Raw genomic sequence first — 16,505 nt, 5'->3', positions numbered from 1 at the left:
CACGCATCCGCATCCATTCCCCTCTTTTTGGATGCTTTTCTTTATTTTTTTCACTTTTACTTTTACTTATACCATATTGTTTTTGGCAAAGGATTGCCAGAGGCCCTAGGCGATGAGAAGGAGGAGCGTTTAGCTTGGCATCTTCTATGGTTCTTGAGTTATTATTGTAATTTGGCTGTGGGCAGTCGAGTGGAACGGTTGTGCCGCCGGTTGCAGATGCAGTTACTCCGAAAGATCCCAGCCGAATGACGGGATGAGATGGAGCTCTGCCAGCGGTGGCATTTTGTGTTCATTTAAATTTTTCACAGTCTATGAAATATAATAAGTTTGCGACATGTGCGCCGCCAATTCCCCATTCCAAACTTGGCCATACGGCCTTTAATTAAAAAACAAGATCTGTCCCGTTGCGCGACTCCCATCTACAGAAAGACATGAGGGAATTTCGGCGGAAAAAGGATTACAATGTTTCCATAGATCAGATAGATTCTAGTTCCGTTTGGAGCCACCTACGCAGAACTGTGCTGCCGTTCGAAATGTGTTAACGGTAAACCCGCTCGCAGCCATTTTATGCGTTTCGTTTCGCGCGCACATCTCACCATTCAAATGGGCCATAACGGTATAATGGCAAACCAACACAAAATCAACAGAAAAGGAAATACTGTGTTTTTGTAGCGCATGTTTTTGCCGTTGATTTTCCTGGTGGGTGTAATGGTACAGTCCGTATTGAAAGTGTAAGGCAGCTATAGTTTCTTTATTATTAAAACAAAAAGTTTGGACTAAAATGTCCGGTATTATTTCCTTATTAAACTTTCCTTCCAGTTAAATAAAAAAATACTGAGTTGTATTGACTAAAAGCGTTGCAAAAATAAATGGCCATGGCTCAATTTTCATAAGAATTTGTTTGTTTTGTATCGCACTGCCCATGTGTGGCAATATAGAAATTGCAAAAGAAAATTCATAAAGTGGCGGATGTTTTCTTAATTTTTAATGGTTTAGTTTTATTTAAGTGTTTATGGAGAAATAACTAATGAAAACCGCCTTGAATTGCTCATTTCGCTACAGTCCCCCGCTCCACCAGCTGTGTATTAATAAACATGCATCGTGCATGGGCCTGTACTTGTGTTAAAGCGCAACATGATTCGCTCGATTTAAAATGCATTTCCATGCCAATGGCAACGCGCCGAGTTGCCGCCCTTTGATTTATAAAGCAGGCCGTTTCTTTCTACCCGCTTCCACATTTTTAGCCGCATCTCCACTCCATTCCGTCGCTGTTTGTTTGCTTAATGTCAATGCAATTAAAAGGAAACACTTTTGGGCAAATGCATAGATCATTTCCAGTGACCATGTACCGAAAGCAACACGTCTTTATATTTTACAGCCAGATACTTATATTTCCCCGTCTTAAATGCTCTTGCGAATGTTCAGTTTACAAATCAAAACTTAGCTATTTTAACATAAAACATCAAGCCAGGGTATGGGATCAGGTGTTCCATGTTGGCCAGGAATCAAGGGCAAAGCTCTGTAAATATTAAAGTAATTAATCGATTTGAAATTGTTTTAGACTGATTAATGATTCCATTTCAAATATTAATTCTTCCGCAAACTACAGGCTCGAAGAAACTTTGAAAATTGTTTTCAATGTTGACCAGTAATTTAAGTTCAAAGTTTCTTTGTATAACTTTGTTTTGAACCGAAATTGGGCGTGAAGTTCTTAATATTTGCTTATCGAAACTCATCGAAACTTACACAATCAAAACAACGAAATATAAGGCAACTACACTGCAAAACAAATGTGGGTTGGATCACGGATTTTGTGGCTTAGCTTAGGGATCACTCCTACACATCTTATTCCTTCTTGGGTACGCTCAGTTCGTAGAAGAGCTTGCCCATGCCGCCGATGCCGACCAGGGCGAGGGCCACTGTGATGCGGTACAGAACCTGATCGACGGCGGATCCCTTCAGGAAAACAGGCTTGCCGTCCTTCTTCTGGAAATGCTCCTGCACCTTGCGGATCTCGAAGTAGCCCTTCTCGATTTGGTCCTTGGGCACGGCGGCAGAGCGACGGCCAGCGGTGGTGGTGAAGCTACGGACAACAGCCTGCAGAAAGAAAATGTGCGGTTAGTTCTTGGAGCTCCAGCGCCTTACGTAATTGCAGGCGCGTAAGTTATTCGACGCTCTCATGGAATGATTATTCCATAATGTTCCATGAGAACGTAGATTTATTTATTTTTCAATTTAACTTACTCTCGACAAGTTCATCATTTTGCTTAGGTTTATTTTTATAATTTAGCAAAACGCGAGAAGAGTTTTCCTGGGCGAAAAATTATGACAGCTGTTTGACGTCTTTGGAGAAAGTGTTGCCTGATCGTTATAAAAATGCAGCCCTCGAATCGCTCTCCTCCTTGTAATAATTTATCGCAAATATAAAAACATTTTGAAATTAATTAATTATAAGATAATAATAATTGCACATCTTAAATTAAATTTTATTTTGGCGCAAATTTTATTTTGAAAATTCTCATCAGGTAGCACCGATTAGCGTTGCCTGACAATCGTAATGTTGCTTCCCTGGGAAAGTGCCATTCACTGAGAAACTATTTACAAAATTAAAAACAAAACAACTGCTGAATTTAATTCCATTTAATTTTTGTATAGCCTTTAGAAACCGCTAAGACAGCCATGGGCTTTCTAACAGTATTAAAAAAGATGCGGCAAAAGGAAAAGGAGATGCGCATACTGTTGCTGTAAGTAAATTATTCTTAAGAAAAACAATGATGATTCATTCGTATGTTTATCCTTTAGAGGACTGGATAATGCCGGTAAAACCACTATACTAAAGCGCTTTAATGGCGAACCCATCGACACAATCTCACCCACCCTGGGGTTCAACATAAAAACTCTAGAGCACAATGGATACACCCTAAACATGTGGGATGTGGGCGGTCAAAAATCTCTGCGATCATACTGGCGTAATTATTTTGAGTGCACAGATGGATTAGTTTGGGTGGTGGACAGTGCGGATAGGATGCGTCTGGAGTCTTGTGGTCAAGAACTGCAGATACTCCTCCAAGAAGAGCGCCTGGCTGGAGCCACACTCCTAGTACTATGCAATAAACAGGATCTTCCCGGGGCCCTCTCCTCTAACGAAATTAAAGACGTAAACTCATTTCACTTTAAAGATTAACCAACATATTTAATATCATTAAATTTTAAAGATACTGCATCTGGAGGATATCACCACGCACCATTGGCTAGTGGCAGGAGTAAGCGCAGTAACCGGGGAAAAACTTCTTAGTTCCATGGACTGGTTGATTGATGACATAGCCAAGCGAATATTTACACTTGATTAAAGCGATCTTATATTATTTTTCCATCAAGTACATTTTGTATAGTTTCTCGTCGGATTCGTTGGCAAATACCGGCTTGAAGTTCACTTTGTGAATGGTTGAGAAACCTTCATCCAGCGCCGGCTCCTGGTACTTTTTTTTAAGCATATTAAACACCATGTCGTTAATCTTTGAGTGTACTGAATCCGAGAGTTCACGGAACGCAATGTTGTGCTTTGCTTGCGCAATTGGCACATTCATTATCAAACAGCGACAGGGAATATTGAACTTTGCTGCTATAACCAGGAACTTTTTACGAGAAGCACTATCGACATTTGTATTATCCACCACACAGGAATTTCCAGCATCTAAGAAGCGTTCACAGGCATTTACGCAAGCTTGAGTGCCACCTAAAGTATCGGCACTGACAATTTTGTAACCCCTGCTCTGAAAGAAGCTTTCGCAAAAGTGACTCTTTCCTGAGCCTGGTAATCCCACCATGATGACCATTTCATTAGGATGACCGTCAAAGGTTATATTATCAGGGTCAAAAAGTGTTAATAGGTCGTGAATACTAGTGGGATCAAATTCGGGTTTATTCCATTCTTCCACACGTCTTCCTAGGAAGTGAACTTCCGGCGTATAAAAGGAAATGCCAACGTTTGCAGCAAATAGTCTGTCAGCTAGCGAATGATCCTTTCGTTGCTTGGTGGCTCCCTTGCCAGTCTCAGGTCTTCCAGCTGCATCACCCACAAAAAAACTCCGATCCTCCTGAACTTTGACTCCATCATTCATCTCGTTTTTTAGATGCTCCCACATACCAGGCCGCGGCTTACGATAGTATCCATCACCAATGGCAATAAATACTTGGATAGGGACATCTAGCTTAGCAACAATCTGTTTGATCTTGCCCTTAAAGTCATCCAGCTTGATTTTACCGCGAGCAATGCCTCCTTGGTTGGTGAAGAAACATATTTTAAATCCATCTTTGTGTAGGCTCTTGAGTTTAACTGGCACTTCGGGGAAGATGATCTGCCAGTCATCAATGTTTTTGGGAAAAACGTTTCCTGACTTGGTTTTGATGATGGTCCCATCCATGTCATAGCCGGCTATCTTCTCGGATGCTACCACGCCAGCGCTGCTAAAGATAACCAACTTGCCATTTCCAGCTGAGTCCCATCTTTCGGAGGTGCTTGCGGCGATCGAGATAGGCGGTGAAACTGGGAGTTCCTCTTTTGCCTCCATTGGAGGCGGATCAAAAGCCACCTGGAAACCATGTCGGCCGTAAATGATTTCCACCAAATCTCCGTGCTCCAATTTGCATTCAGTGTGTTGCATCACCATCAATCCATTGACGCCACTGGGATTTAAGCCTAGAACTTTCATGTTGACAAGACACTTACTAGTGTCGACATCTAGGAGGATCTGTCGCTTAGAGCATCGGGAGTCGCGGATTCCGGTCTCTCTGCTTCGTCCTACAAAATTCTCGCCAGCGGACAGACGAATTGTTTGATGTTCAGATTCCGTAGGTCTAAGCGAGCATGTCCGTGATGCCTTATTTAGATCTGCCTTTCCAACAGACCGGTTAAGATATTTCGCCATAGACATTGTGGGACTTTAGCAACTTTTAAGCATTTTTGTTTACTTTTTTCGCGGTTAAAGGTGCCCAGACGCGGTAATGTATTGGCCTGCCATTCACACAAAAGAACTTACCAAGGCACCCGCCTTCATTCAGTTGCAATATGAACCCGAAAAACAAAAAAATTACATTAAATTTAAAAAAATTAAATGAAACTTAATAGTTTCGTTTTTTACGAAAAATTATACTAAATCGATCATCAATTCATTAAAGGTACCGAGTTAATATATAAGAGGTGTTTTGGCAAAGATATTGCCTTCACCTAAGGCCACATTGTCTCAAGCATTTTACGCATTTTCAAAAGGATCCTCCAGAAATATGTACAAAAAATTTATAAATAATTATTTTTTTTATAATAATAATTTGTTTCTAGATTTTTATGCAGATTAATGGAGACTTGGCCCAAAAATTGCTTAAGGTATTCTGCTTAAGAATCGGATAAGTATTAACAAAGATATAGCCTTCGCGGTGAGTAATATTGACCGACCCATGCATTTCCATCATTTTGAAGGGGATCGTCTTGAAAAATTGACAAAAAATCTAAGAAATATTTTGTTTCTAGATTTTTATACAGATTAATGGAGAATTGGCCCACAAATTGTTTAAGGTATCCCGCTTAAGAATCGGATAAGTATTGACAAAGATATAGCCTTTGCGGTGAATCAGATTGACCGCCCCATGAATTTCCCACATTTAGAAGGAGATCGAAAAAAATAATTTCTTGCCAAATTTTGATCCAGATTAGAGGAGAATTGATCTACAAATCGTTAAAAATATTCGGTTTAAGAATCGGATGTAAAGATAAAGCCTTCGCTGGGTGCCATATTGTCCCTCCCATGCAATTTACCGATTTTGAAGGGGATCGTCCAGAAAATTTGACAAAAAATCTATAAAATAATTTTTGACACATTTCATTTAAGATTTATCTTCAATTTTGTGCAATTCGTTAAAGGTATCAAACAACAGGATATAAACTGGAATGAATTGGCTAGGGGCTATATTGTCCCACGCATTTTTAACATTTTGAAGGGATCCTCCCGAATCTTTAATTCTGCACCACTCAGTAGCCATCGTTTTTTAAATTATTATACATTTTCAAGTAGGCTTTTAATGTAAAAACCTTTTTGAGAAACTTAGAAGCTTCATATTTAGAAGCCATAAAATTCTTGTTGAAATTAGTCAATAAATATACACACTTTTAATGCAAAGAAATTTGCTTTCCATAAGGGTAAGTATTTTAAAATGAAGATTAGTCTGTAAATGTTTTTATATAGAACAACTGGTTTTTCTAGCCTCTCTTCCTTCGGGGGGTAGGCGAGTTGGGGGCCTTGAATGCGCCCAACCGCCTTTTTCGGCCCTCGGTAGCTCTGATGCATGCTGCTGCTTCCAAACGACGTCCGGGTAAAATCCCTCCCAAGATGGAGAAACTGCGGAAAAGGTTTCAGGAGGACAACGAGTTACCCGTCTTCCTCAAGGGCGGAGGCATGGATAAGCTTTTATACCGCCTGACTTGGGTGCTGTGTTTCATTGGCCTGGCCGGTGATCTTGTTTTATGGTTTGGCTACATTTTGGCTTAAAATTCTGGACCCATCATCTTTGCTAATCACATCATGCAATACAATTTCCAACCCAAAATAATGTTTTACCCCAAACACCCTAAACTTAAAGAGTTCTAAGCAGCTTGTGTTGTTGTTTTTGTCCTTTTTCTGCGTTATAGTTTCATAACAAACGGCAATTCAATAAAACTATCATCCAAAAACGTATAACAACGTTTTTTTTTAATGGGTTTTAACGGGAATTTTGCTTAATGCTTATTTATTGTAGTTGTGGTTCTTTCTTTTTTTCTTTACTTTTCAAATTTCGCGCTTTAATAAATTCAATTTGGCATTATGCCGATAACACAATTGAGGTGATAGACCACAGCTGGTCACACTTAAAAGTTACACTTGTACAACTTGCAGTTTTGCCGGAATTTTATTTTAAGAATTTTTTCCTCTCTTTTTAAAGGTACGTATGCATGAAAGTCAAGCTCAATTATGTTTTTTGGCCTAATAAATTGGTTCGACGAAGTTTCTTTTACTTTGCTATTGACTAACAATGTAGTTTCAATGCATCCACATTTTTTCACAAGGCGTTCCTCAGATTTTTCGCACTCCGTTTATCTTTTGGTTATAACCCGCATATCTGCCACATCGGATATGTCGGATCACCCTGAGAAAGAAAGTGCATCTTCATCAAGTTTTCATGTGTTCCAAAATCTTTGGCTTTACTTCAAAATTTAAGTAGCTTTTTACATTTTACAGTTAAACGACAAGTAATGTAAGTTCATCAGAAAAAAATTGCCTACTCCATACAAAAAGTTATCAAATTGTCAGTTATGTTTTGGCTAAACTACGTTCAGAGGTCCCGGCAGCAACTGAATAGGCTGAGCCAGTTGTGTAGCCATAGGGAGTTCGCTGTCCGTTCCGGAAACAGTCACAGTGTCCGGGTTAGGTCCCCGGAGTTCTTCCAAAGCAAGAGCGTTTGTAGCTCGTTCAGGCCTTTGTCGATTCGTTACAGGTATTATCCGGCTGTATTTGAAGATTTAGATAACTAAAGTTTTTTATCTTCTTGCTTTATTTGCAGTTGCTCCGCAAATCTTCCCCAAGCTGCTGAAATGGCTAGCAAGTCCGCTCACTTCGTACTGCCCAACACGCAGCCCATCGCTGATTTGGACTGCAAAAACGCCTTCGAGAATCTGACGGACAAGGAGAAGCTCTATGCCCATTACTTCAGCAAGGCCTCCTGGGACGGAGGCCTCATCGCCTTGATTCAGTCGAGTCCCGAGGCGCCGCTTATCTTCTCCCTATTGCATCGCATATTTGTGGCCGAAAAGCCAGCTGATCTCAAGGCAAAGGCTGAAGCTGCGGGTGTCACTTCGGAAGAGTACACTGTAAGAAAGTGGTAATGTTAACGTGTTCTTTTATTTAATGATATTTTTCTTCGCAGGGGTTCCTCGTTTATGCTTGTGGTGTCTTTGCCAATGCAGGCAACTACAAGGGCATGGGTGACAGTAAGATTGTGCCGAACCTGCCCGCAGAAAAATTCGAGGCTGTCGTAAAATCTTCTGCCGCCTATGCTGCTGAACCCCGCGTGGCCAAGATCTTCGAAAGGGTTAAAGGGCTGATCTATGCGCTAGAGTCCCGAAACGAGATTCTGGGCTTTGCCCCCGACGGCGTCACCACCTATTGGTCAGACAATTGCACTAAAGAAGACTCTGAGATTGTCAACTCCTGGCTGACCTCGAAACGCATCGAGCCCTATATGTGCCGCACTTTTAAGGTTTTGGAAAACGGCAAGACCATCTACGACGTCAAACTTGGTTCAGTGGCGAACTCTTCAAAGGACGGAATCACACTGCCCCTGGAAGAATTCAAGGGAAACCAGTTCCGAGTTACCAGAGGAGACTACCAACAGTTGCTAGAGCGTGTGAATCAACATTTATTGGAGGCCCAAAAGTATGCGGCCAACGAAAACGAATCAAAAATGATTGAGCATTACGTCCGCTCCTTCGAACAGGGCTCGCTGGCCGAGCACAAAGACGGCTCTCGCTGGTGGATCAAGGACAAGGGACCCGTCATTGAAACCTATATTGGCTTCATCGAAACCTATAGGGATCCAGCGGGAGGTCGTGCTGAATTCGAAGGCTTTGTGGCGATGGTGAACAAAGAGAGTTCCGCAAAGTTTTCCGAGCTGGTCAATCGCGCGGAAAAACTGGTGGAATATCTGCCCTGGACAGAACCTTATGAAAAAGACTCTTACCTGAAACCTGATTTCACTTCCCTGGATGTACTTACCTTTGCCGGTAGTGGAGTGCCTGCAGGAATCAATATTCCGAATTGTATGTCAATATTCCTATCAACTGTGAAGCTCCTAATATATTTTCATTCTTTCAGATGACGAAATCCGGCAAGATGAGGGCTTTAAGAACGTCTCTTTGGGAAATGTTCTGGCCAACATTAACCGAAAGGATCCCATTCCATTCCTTTCTGAAGAGGATCAAACTCTGATGAAGGAGTACAAAGTCAAGGCGTTCGAAGTGCAAGTGGGTCTCCATGAGTTGTTGGGCCACGGTAGTGGAAAATTGTTCCGGATTGACGAGAAGGGCGCCTTCAACTTTGATAAGGACAACACGAAGAACTTGATCACCGGAGAACCCATTAAGAAGTGGTATCTTCCTGGGGAAACTTACGACACAAAGTTTGGAGCTATTGGTTCGTCCTATGAGGAGTGTCGTGCTGAGGCTGTCGGACTGTACCTTTCCCTGCAGCGGGACATCCTTGAAATCTTCGGCTTTAAAGATAAGACTGAGCAGGATAACATCATCTACGTCAACTGGCTGAGTCTGATTTGGAACGGCATGGGTGTGGCTCTGGAAATGTTCAACCCGAAGTCCAAACTATGGCTCCAAGCTCACTCTCGTGCTAGATTCGTCATAATGAAGGTCTTGCTGGAAGCAGGAGAGGGTCTGGTGAAAGTTGAAGAGACTGAAAATGGCAAGAACCTTTTGCTGACAGTGGATCGCACCAAGATTGACACCGTGGGTAAAAAGGCCCTAGGCGACTTCCTCACTAAGCTGCAGGTGTACAAATCTACCGCTGACATTGAGGAGGCTTCTAAGATGTATGAGCACTACTCTGAGGTCAACGAAAGCGGCTCCCACCCGTGGGCTAAGTGGCGGGACATTTGCCTGGCCCACAAGAAGCCACGCATGATTCTCGTCCAGGCCAACACGGAGGTGGACAAGAACAATAAAGTGCAACTGAAGACCTACGAGCCCACGCACGAGGGTTACATCCAATCTTGGGTAGAGCGATACCCCACCACTGAAATAGACGATCTTCTGGAGACCATTGTGGAACAGGACAAAAAATACTTCCCCAAAGCCTTCTCAAACTAAAAACATGCATTTACAAACTTTCGTCAATATTCTGAATAATTTGTTAAAATGGAATATGAAAAACTATTAAAATTGAGTCATCTAATGACTGTAGGATTTTTAATAAAATTGTGTTGAGTTTACTTCGGGAGTTGACTTTTGAGGATTTAAAATTATCTACAAAAACGATCTTTTGTTATCGGCTACAAGGTGTATATTTTAAATTCGATAGCATCGAATCGATAAATTGTATGATCGGCGTTCACAAGGAAACGCCAACAAGGATAATAATTTTAAAAAAATCCAAAAACAAATATTCCTTGCGGTAATTGTTAGAAATTCAATTATTTTAAATCGTTTTAAGATTTTCTGCTGTGTTGTTTATTTTTTATTTGCTGATTTCTTTGTATTTTATTTTTTTATCCACCCAATTGCATCGCTATGGCAACCAATGGACATCGATGTAACCAACAACAGCCATCTAGCGATGCCGCCTCTGGTGTTTTCGCAATTGGAAAGCCGAAATTTAAGATACCAAATTCTGTGCGCATCCAGCACGATTTTGTCAGCAACAAATTCGCTAAAAAGATGGAGTACGAACTGGAGAGGGTGAACCGCAGCCTGGAGATGTCTAAGGAGAATCCAATGCGCCGCGATGCCATTGAAAAAGACGCCATGACGCAGGAATTGAAGCAGATAAAGCACGCCGAGTTCATACAACGGAAAAAACGTCAGCAGTTGCGCCAGGATTGCGAGGAGCTTCGTGACTTAGCAGAGCAACTCCGTCTGGCTGCCATTTCCAAAGGTATTGCCGATGACCTGAAGGAGCGGAAGCGGTTGCGGCAGTTGACGGTGAAGACAGAAGCTCAAGAAGCTGCAGAGGAACGATGCTTGCTAGAGGCCCAAGAGCGAGAGCGGGAGGCAGCTTTCAAGGAGAAGCAACGCCAGTTGCGAGATTCCCTCACAGCACAAATGGAGGAGAACCGACAACGGCGCCAGAAGGAACATGCCCAGGTCATGAACGATCGGGAGTTCATGCTGGCTAGGCAAAAACAAATCCAAGAGGAGGATCGCGCCCAGGAGTTGGAAATGGAGCGTATCAAGATGCAGAAACGTCGGGACATGATGCAGTCCATCCAGGATAAAAAAGACGCCAAGGAGTTCGAGCGAAACCAGAAACTTTTGGAGTTTAAACAGCTGCTGCAGAATCAGTCCGATATTGAGGAATCGAAAAGGAGACTGGACATAGAAAGACTGGAAATGCAACGAAAGAGAGAAGAGATTAGCATTCGCCTGGGCTTTGAGGTTCAAGAGGTCGAGGTGCGTCCGATTGCCTTCCATTACATTCGTATTGTTTGTAAATTTACAGTATCTTTCTAAAATGATTTTTTTTTCCAAAGAACCAAAAACGTCACCGGACCAATCTACTGCTGGACCTGCTGGAGGCAGAGTACATGGCCAAAAGCGACGAACGCTTCCGCCAACAGCTTCAGCAGGAAGTGATGTCTCGGAAGCGCACCAAGCAGGAGCTAGAACTTTATCGCCTTGAAGTTGAGCATCGCAAGATGGAAGAAATGAAGCAGAAGCGCGCTGAAATGAAAACCCGCCAAGAGGAATTTCCTAAAAATCTGCAGGAACAAGAACGGGAAAAGCAGTTGCAGGACTACCGCCAACGCAGAGCTCACGGCTCCACTTTGCTAGCCATGATTGAAGACAACCAGAAGAAGCGAGCGGAGGCCGCGGCCGAAAATGTCCAATACTTCGATATGAAAGCCAAATCTGACGCGGAACTGCAAGAACGCATCAAAAAGGAGCGTCTGCATATGCTGGGTCAGGTTCCAGCTTCAGTTCTTAGGTATCTGCCCAATCATGTACTGACCTCCACGGATCGGGAACATTTTTTAATTTCACAAGATGATAAGACAATGGGAGGTGGCGATTCCTAATATATGGTTTTATAGGCGCTGGCAGGGTTCCAAGTTGTAATACAACTATGTACATATGTCAGTTTTATTTTTACGACCGCACGGCTGACGGGCAGTTTGCATCTCAGCACATATACATAATTTGAAATGTAGCCACCCGCCCGCCCACTCTGCGTACGTGACGTGTCTCATTCACTCCGTAGTGTTGCCACAGTGCTGCCATGCATCAAAGGCTGCCAGACCATTATTAATTAGAAGGAATGTTTAGAACACAATACTAGTATTTTTTTAATAATATAAAATGTTAAAGCCTCAAAATCATTTCTACGATTTTTTATTGGTTAAAATTAATTAAATACTTTGTACATTTTGTTTTTGAGAAAATAATCGGTAGAATTTGACGCAAAATATTTAAAAATAACACTTCAAAACGAATCAAAATTAAATATATATCGATACCGCTTTATTTAAAACACTGGTTTTTCGATTAAAATAAAATTTCATTGCAAAATAACAGCACGATTGTATGCGGGAGGAATACCCCTATTGTTCAATTTAAAAAGACGCCACACGCCCATTCCTACTCATAACCGTCTGGCAACGCCACACATGCAATCGCTGGCATCGCCTTAATTTAATGGCAGACTTATAAAAAACGGTGAAACGGTGGGAGTGATCTTTGTTTTGTATCCAAGCAAACCCTAGAAACGCAAAATAGGCGTTGCACACATTACAGTGTTTTGGCTAAATGCCCGGGCAAGTGATAACCAAGTTTTTGCAATGAATAGAACGCTACCTATGCGAAAAATAAATGAAAAATTCCACGGAAATCAAGTTCTCATGAGTACGCAGACATACGCGGAAGCGTGAAATAGAAGAGACCCCAGTGAAAAACAAATCATACGAACTTTGTACGCGACTGCAGTGGACGGGAAACCCACACAAACACAAACATAAACACACACACACTTTTGAAAACAAAGAAAAAAAAAACGCAGAAGAAATGTCTGCACAGCGAATGAATGCGGTGGAGCGGGATTTGGAGAAGTTTATCAAATACCTGGTGCTGAAGTCCGCCCAGGTGGTTGTGCAGTCGCGCCTAGGAGAGAAGATGCAGACTCAGTGTAACCCGTTGGCAGGAAGCGACTGGTTCAATATAGCCGTGCCGGATCACCCCGAGGTTCTGGAGGAGACCAAGAGGGCTCTGTTCTTGAAATCTGGGGAAAGCATTCTGCAGAGACTGCCCCTTTGCGTGGAAATCTCCCTGAAGACCGCAGAAGGCGACCAGATGGTCCTGGAGGTGTGGTCGCTGGATCTTTTGCAACCGTCTAACGGTACGATTCCTGCTGCAAACGACGCCAAAGGCGAGACAAATGGCCTGAATGGTGAGGGGCAGACGCTGAAGGCTGCCCACGCCATATACAACCGGATGAGCATCATGCTGAAGTCCCTAATCTCGTTGACCCGCACTACACCCGCCTACAAGTTGTCGCGCCGCCAGTGCCCCGACTCCTACGGCATCTTCTACCGCATCTACGTGGACAGACCCCAGGTGCACACACTGGGTGAGGGTCACAAGCACGTGAAGATCGGTCAGCTCAACACTATTGTGGGCTCGCTGGTGATGTCGGTTTCCTATCGAACCAAGCTAACGATTTCGCCAACGACCGCCCAGGCGGAAAGCAATACGATTATGCTCAAGTCCGACCACTTCAGACCCGCCACGGATATTACTTCACCGAACACTCAGCAGCAACAACACAACGGAACCGGCCTGGCCAAGAAACTGGGCATGGGAGCGTTTAATCCTGCCCTGGGATCCGGCGACCGCCGTTGCATCGACATCGAGAAGCCGCTGCGTCCTGGAGCGTTCGCCGATACGGGCAAGCTGAAGCAGTACACGGAGGATGACTTTGTACTGCCAGAAACGCCCCCGTTCGAGTGGCTGCTCAAAGGTCGCGGCTCAGTGGAATCCCTCAACCGCCTCGACAATAATGTGACGGCCAGTGCCCTGAGCATCAACAATAATAACAATCACCATGCCAATAACTTTAATCACAGTGGCCAGAGCAGTAATCTCAACAACAATTCGACTGGATTTAAGAGTTTCGAGAAGAACTCAGGTAGCTCGATATCGCCCATTAAGAGCCTGCTCATCCCCGCCACCGCCACAGCCGCCTATCGCCATCATTCGGAGCCAGCGTTGCAGCCACCGCCTGATGATGATAACCTGCTCAAGGAACTGCACTTTCCCTTCGCCTCACCCACGTCGCACGTGAATGATCTAGCCAAGTTCTACCGGGAGTGCTATCATGCTCCGCCCCTGCGCGGCTTAAATGAACTGCAGGCGGAGATAGCGTCGATTGCCTCGGCTGCATCGACAACGAACGGTGGCGGTTCGGTGGGGGCCTGTGGAGCTACGGCAGCGGCTACAGCGGTGGCCACCAGTGCCGTCGATGCCAGCGCCATGGACGATCTGTCGCGCCAGCTGGAACAGTTTGAGACTTCGCTGGAGGACTACGACAAGCTAGTGTCGCAGTTCGGGCTCACGGGCTCCTCCTCGACGGGCAGTCGCAGCAGTGGCGGCCTGCAGATGAGCAACTGAGTTTATGTTTCTTAATGTGTCATTAGTTAGTCTTTGAATATTTTATGGTGCGGTCATATCCTTGAGGCAGTTCTCGGAATATAGCCCTTATCAGTTTAATTCAATAATTTCAAATAATATTGAGTCTTGATTTTGTTTTATAAATTCCTTTAGGACGTGGACTAACCACGTCAGTGGGTAATATTTCCTAGAATTGTCCAGGATAATCATGAAATCAATTGACCCGCCCTACTATTTATGTATGCCATTGTGTTTAGTTGAGTAATAGGCTGCTTTATGATATTACCCCGCTATGTAAATATAGTATATGTGTAGGCTATTGTAGGCTCTAGTTCCGTCTAAGTTGTACATAAGAGTAGAGAGCTCATGTCACGTTTCAAAGTTTCCATTGCAGCAGTTTAGACCTTAGCCACAAATACATAAGTAGTTTAAGTATCGCATGCAAATGCATATAGGCGTGCGGCTATGTGCGCGAGCATTTGGTAGTAAGTTGGGCGTACTCGTCGCTTGTTTGTTTGTTTGTTTCTTTGTTCAAGTGCCTTTCGCCTGCTTGTAAGTGAAAAAATCGTGTATGTACATAAATAAGTGTAGATAACGCAAATTAATCGGAAAGCTAAAAAGTTTATTTCAGTCCTAAAACAATAAAGGCCCGATGGTTGTTTTTAAAATCGTAAGAATATCAACTGTTTTTGAAATCAAAAAAGCGAAACTAATCGAAAGACTTGAAGCATAACGAAATACATACATATATCTATCCTAAATTAGTTGTAACTATTGGGAAGATGAAAAGAACAGCTTGTGGTGTTTCCTTTTCTTAACTTATGATGCTTACTGTTTGGTTTTGAAACTGCAAATAACGCAAATAACATATGAGAATCGAAATTCGAGTATACATACAAGTAAATTAAACAATAAACTAAGAAAATTTATACATATAAACGAATAAAAGCAATTGTTAATCAAGACACTAATCAACTGTTTACTGCACTCGAGGGGGCTTGTCTTTCCACCTACTATACGCGCGCCCTACAGATCACCTTGCCCGAGAAGAAGCCCCTACCCATGCTGCTTATGCTGCTCTTCGACGATCTAGAGCGTTCCGGATCACACCTTCCACAGGGGCCTTGGGTCATGTGACTCGCGGCAGACACTCCCCCATCCAAAGGGTTGTTGTTTTGGAAAATAATACAGCCGCTTTAAACTGGTTATCTGTGTTTTCATTTTGCATATCAACTTTGTCGCGGTGCTGCCGCCCGGAGTTCTATCATTCAATCAGTCAGGTATCAGGTATTGTATAATGTACGTCACAGTCGAGAGTGTGGCGCTGCACCTGAGTTGCCTGGTAGTCGTTATCAATTAGCATTCCATTAGTATGCTTGATCACGGCTCCCCACAGCTGACGGCTCTCCCAGATGTTTTTGTATCTTGAAGCTAATCTCTGGTACTATATATCTGTTACTGAGTTGCGCACTCGACAGATTGCAATATGGGTTTTTTTTCGCATTTTTTCTATCATTCCATGGCGAATTAATCTCACTATACAGCCAACCATATAGCTAAGGCTAAATAGTTTTATTTTTAAATAATCACATATACTAAGAATTTGTATTAAGGTGGTCCTAGTTTCTATATAAATGTGAATAGTATCTGATGACTCAAACATATATGATTTTAGTATTCAGATCAACTTTTGAAATGTTTATGCCCTTAAAAGGTTATAGCGAGTAGAACCTTAATACCAACTGACTTACAGGGCGTATGAGTAATTCTTTATATGTTTGACACTAAGTATCTAAGTATCTTAAAAAAGATACACAATAGCTTTTGTTCAGGCATTAAATAACTATTATTGTTATTACATTAAATAATATTATATCAGGACGAAGTAGGGCCACCCTAAAGCACTATATATATTATATTATATTATATACCTCACTATTTTGTTTTTTTTTTGCTGATTCGCGCAAGTTATCTGCTATTTGCTGTGTAGCCGATTCTTTCTTTCAAGTGCTAATGACATTGTCGTAGTGTCGCAAAAACATATGGACAGCTGTACACGCTTATAGTAGTCTTCCCGTGAGTGGCCTGAGCT

At 42.7% G+C, this 16,505-nt stretch overlaps 7 protein-coding genes across 8 annotated transcripts; 5 read left to right on the top strand and 2 right to left on the bottom strand.

Moving 5' to 3' along the window:
* Nucleotides 1-1,364: 1,364 nt before the first annotated feature.
* Nucleotides 1,365-2,395, bottom strand: COX7A (Cytochrome c oxidase subunit 7A). The gene is made up of 3 exons (XM_017246781.3): nt 2,245-2,395; nt 1,747-2,097; nt 1,365-1,519 (listed from the first exon to the last, which is right to left on the bottom strand). Exons 1-2 carry the CDS (start codon nt 2,260-2,262, stop codon nt 1,846-1,848), a joined length of 270 nt encoding a protein of 89 aa, XP_017102270.1. The 5' UTR covers nt 2,263-2,395; the 3' UTR covers nt 1,365-1,519; nt 1,747-1,845.
* A 181-nt stretch (nt 2,396-2,576) lies between these two features.
* Arl2 (ADP ribosylation factor-like 2) lies at nt 2,577-3,377 on the top strand. The gene is made up of 3 exons (XM_017246779.3): nt 2,577-2,744; nt 2,803-3,157; nt 3,216-3,377. Exons 1-3 carry the CDS (start codon nt 2,680-2,682, stop codon nt 3,348-3,350), a joined length of 555 nt encoding a protein of 184 aa, XP_017102268.1. The 5' UTR covers nt 2,577-2,679; the 3' UTR covers nt 3,351-3,377.
* PNKP (Polynucleotide kinase 3'-phosphatase) lies at nt 3,167-5,020 on the bottom strand. Its single transcript, XM_017246778.3, has one exon. The coding sequence runs from the start codon at nt 4,932-4,934 to the stop codon at nt 3,363-3,365; it is 1,572 nt and encodes a 523-aa protein (XP_017102267.2). The 5' UTR covers nt 4,935-5,020; the 3' UTR covers nt 3,167-3,362.
* Nucleotides 5,021-6,035: 1,015 nt separating this feature from the next.
* On the top strand, nt 6,036-6,734 carry COX7AL (Cytochrome c oxidase subunit 7A-like). The gene is made up of 2 exons (XM_017246315.3): nt 6,036-6,193; nt 6,258-6,734. Exons 1-2 carry the CDS (start codon nt 6,167-6,169, stop codon nt 6,540-6,542), a joined length of 312 nt encoding a protein of 103 aa, XP_017101804.2. The 5' UTR covers nt 6,036-6,166; the 3' UTR covers nt 6,543-6,734.
* A 109-nt stretch (nt 6,735-6,843) lies between these two features.
* DppIII (dipeptidyl peptidase 3) lies at nt 6,844-10,012 on the top strand. Of its 2 annotated transcripts, XM_017246799.3 has the most exons (5): nt 6,871-6,972; nt 7,269-7,524; nt 7,591-7,897; nt 7,954-8,845; nt 8,901-10,012. In XM_017246799.3, the coding sequence occupies exons 2-5, from the start codon at nt 7,343-7,345 to the stop codon at nt 9,902-9,904; spliced, it is 2,385 nt and encodes a 794-aa protein (XP_017102288.2). In that variant the 5' UTR covers nt 6,871-6,972; nt 7,269-7,342; the 3' UTR covers nt 9,905-10,012. The 2 variants fall into 2 exon arrangements, with proteins under 2 accessions (XP_017102290.2, XP_017102288.2); XM_017246801.3 differs by lacking the exon at nt 7,269-7,524 and having other exon boundaries at nt 6,844-6,972.
* A 190-nt stretch (nt 10,013-10,202) lies between these two features.
* Nucleotides 10,203-12,855, top strand: LOC108128558 (meiosis-specific nuclear structural protein 1). Its single transcript, XM_017246235.3, has 2 exons — nt 10,203-11,203; nt 11,284-12,855. Exons 1-2 carry the CDS (start codon nt 10,325-10,327, stop codon nt 11,827-11,829), a joined length of 1,425 nt encoding a protein of 474 aa, XP_017101724.2. The 5' UTR covers nt 10,203-10,324; the 3' UTR covers nt 11,830-12,855.
* Atg13 (Autophagy-related 13) lies at nt 12,806-15,384 on the top strand. Its single transcript, XM_017246787.3, has one exon. The coding sequence runs from the start codon at nt 12,812-12,814 to the stop codon at nt 14,411-14,413; it is 1,602 nt and encodes a 533-aa protein (XP_017102276.2). The 5' UTR covers nt 12,806-12,811; the 3' UTR covers nt 14,414-15,384.
* Nucleotides 15,385-16,505: the final 1,121 nt, after the last annotated feature.

This window comes from Drosophila bipectinata, chromosome 3R (assembly GCF_030179905.1).
Source record: "Drosophila bipectinata strain 14024-0381.07 chromosome 3R, DbipHiC1v2, whole genome shotgun sequence".
In the NCBI taxonomy this organism is placed as follows: Eukaryota; Metazoa; Arthropoda; class Insecta; order Diptera; family Drosophilidae; genus Drosophila; species Drosophila bipectinata.
The sequence above is the reverse complement of the archived record's forward strand: the minus strand, read 5'-3'. Positions and strand labels throughout refer to the sequence as shown.

Excerpts from the sequence above, each read along its gene's own strand:
- LOC108128558 (XM_017246235.3), top strand. The coding sequence starts at position 10,325 with ATGGCAACCAATGGACATCGATGTAACCAACAACAGCCATCTAGCGAT. Across the intron at positions 11,204-11,283 it reads TTGAGGTTCAAGAGGTCGAG|AACCAAAAACGTCACCGGAC; the intron begins GTGCGTCCGATT and ends TTTTTTCCAAAG.
- DppIII (XM_017246799.3), top strand. The coding sequence starts at position 7,343 with ATGTTTTGGCTAAACTACGTTCAGAGGTCCCGGCAGCAACTGAATAGG. Across the intron at positions 7,525-7,590 it reads CCTTTGTCGATTCGTTACAG|TTGCTCCGCAAATCTTCCCC; the intron begins GTATTATCCGGC and ends CTTTATTTGCAG. Across the intron at positions 7,898-7,953 it reads TCACTTCGGAAGAGTACACT|GGGTTCCTCGTTTATGCTTG; the intron begins GTAAGAAAGTGG and ends TTTTCTTCGCAG.
- COX7AL (XM_017246315.3), top strand. The coding sequence starts at position 6,167 with ATGCAAAGAAATTTGCTTTCCATAAGG. Across the intron at positions 6,194-6,257 it reads GAAATTTGCTTTCCATAAGG|CCTCTCTTCCTTCGGGGGGT; the intron begins GTAAGTATTTTA and ends TGGTTTTTCTAG.
- Arl2 (XM_017246779.3), top strand. The coding sequence starts at position 2,680 with ATGGGCTTTCTAACAGTATTAAAAAAGATGCGGCAAAAGGAAAAGGAG. Across the intron at positions 2,745-2,802 it reads GAGATGCGCATACTGTTGCT|AGGACTGGATAATGCCGGTA; the intron begins GTAAGTAAATTA and ends TTTATCCTTTAG. Across the intron at positions 3,158-3,215 it reads CCTCTAACGAAATTAAAGAC|ATACTGCATCTGGAGGATAT; the intron begins GTAAACTCATTT and ends TAAATTTTAAAG.
- Atg13 (XM_017246787.3), top strand. The coding sequence starts at position 12,812 with ATGTCTGCACAGCGAATGAATGCGGTGGAGCGGGATTTGGAGAAGTTT.
- PNKP (XM_017246778.3), bottom strand. The coding sequence starts at position 4,934 with ATGTCTATGGCGAAATATCTTAACCGGTCTGTTGGAAAGGCAGATCTA.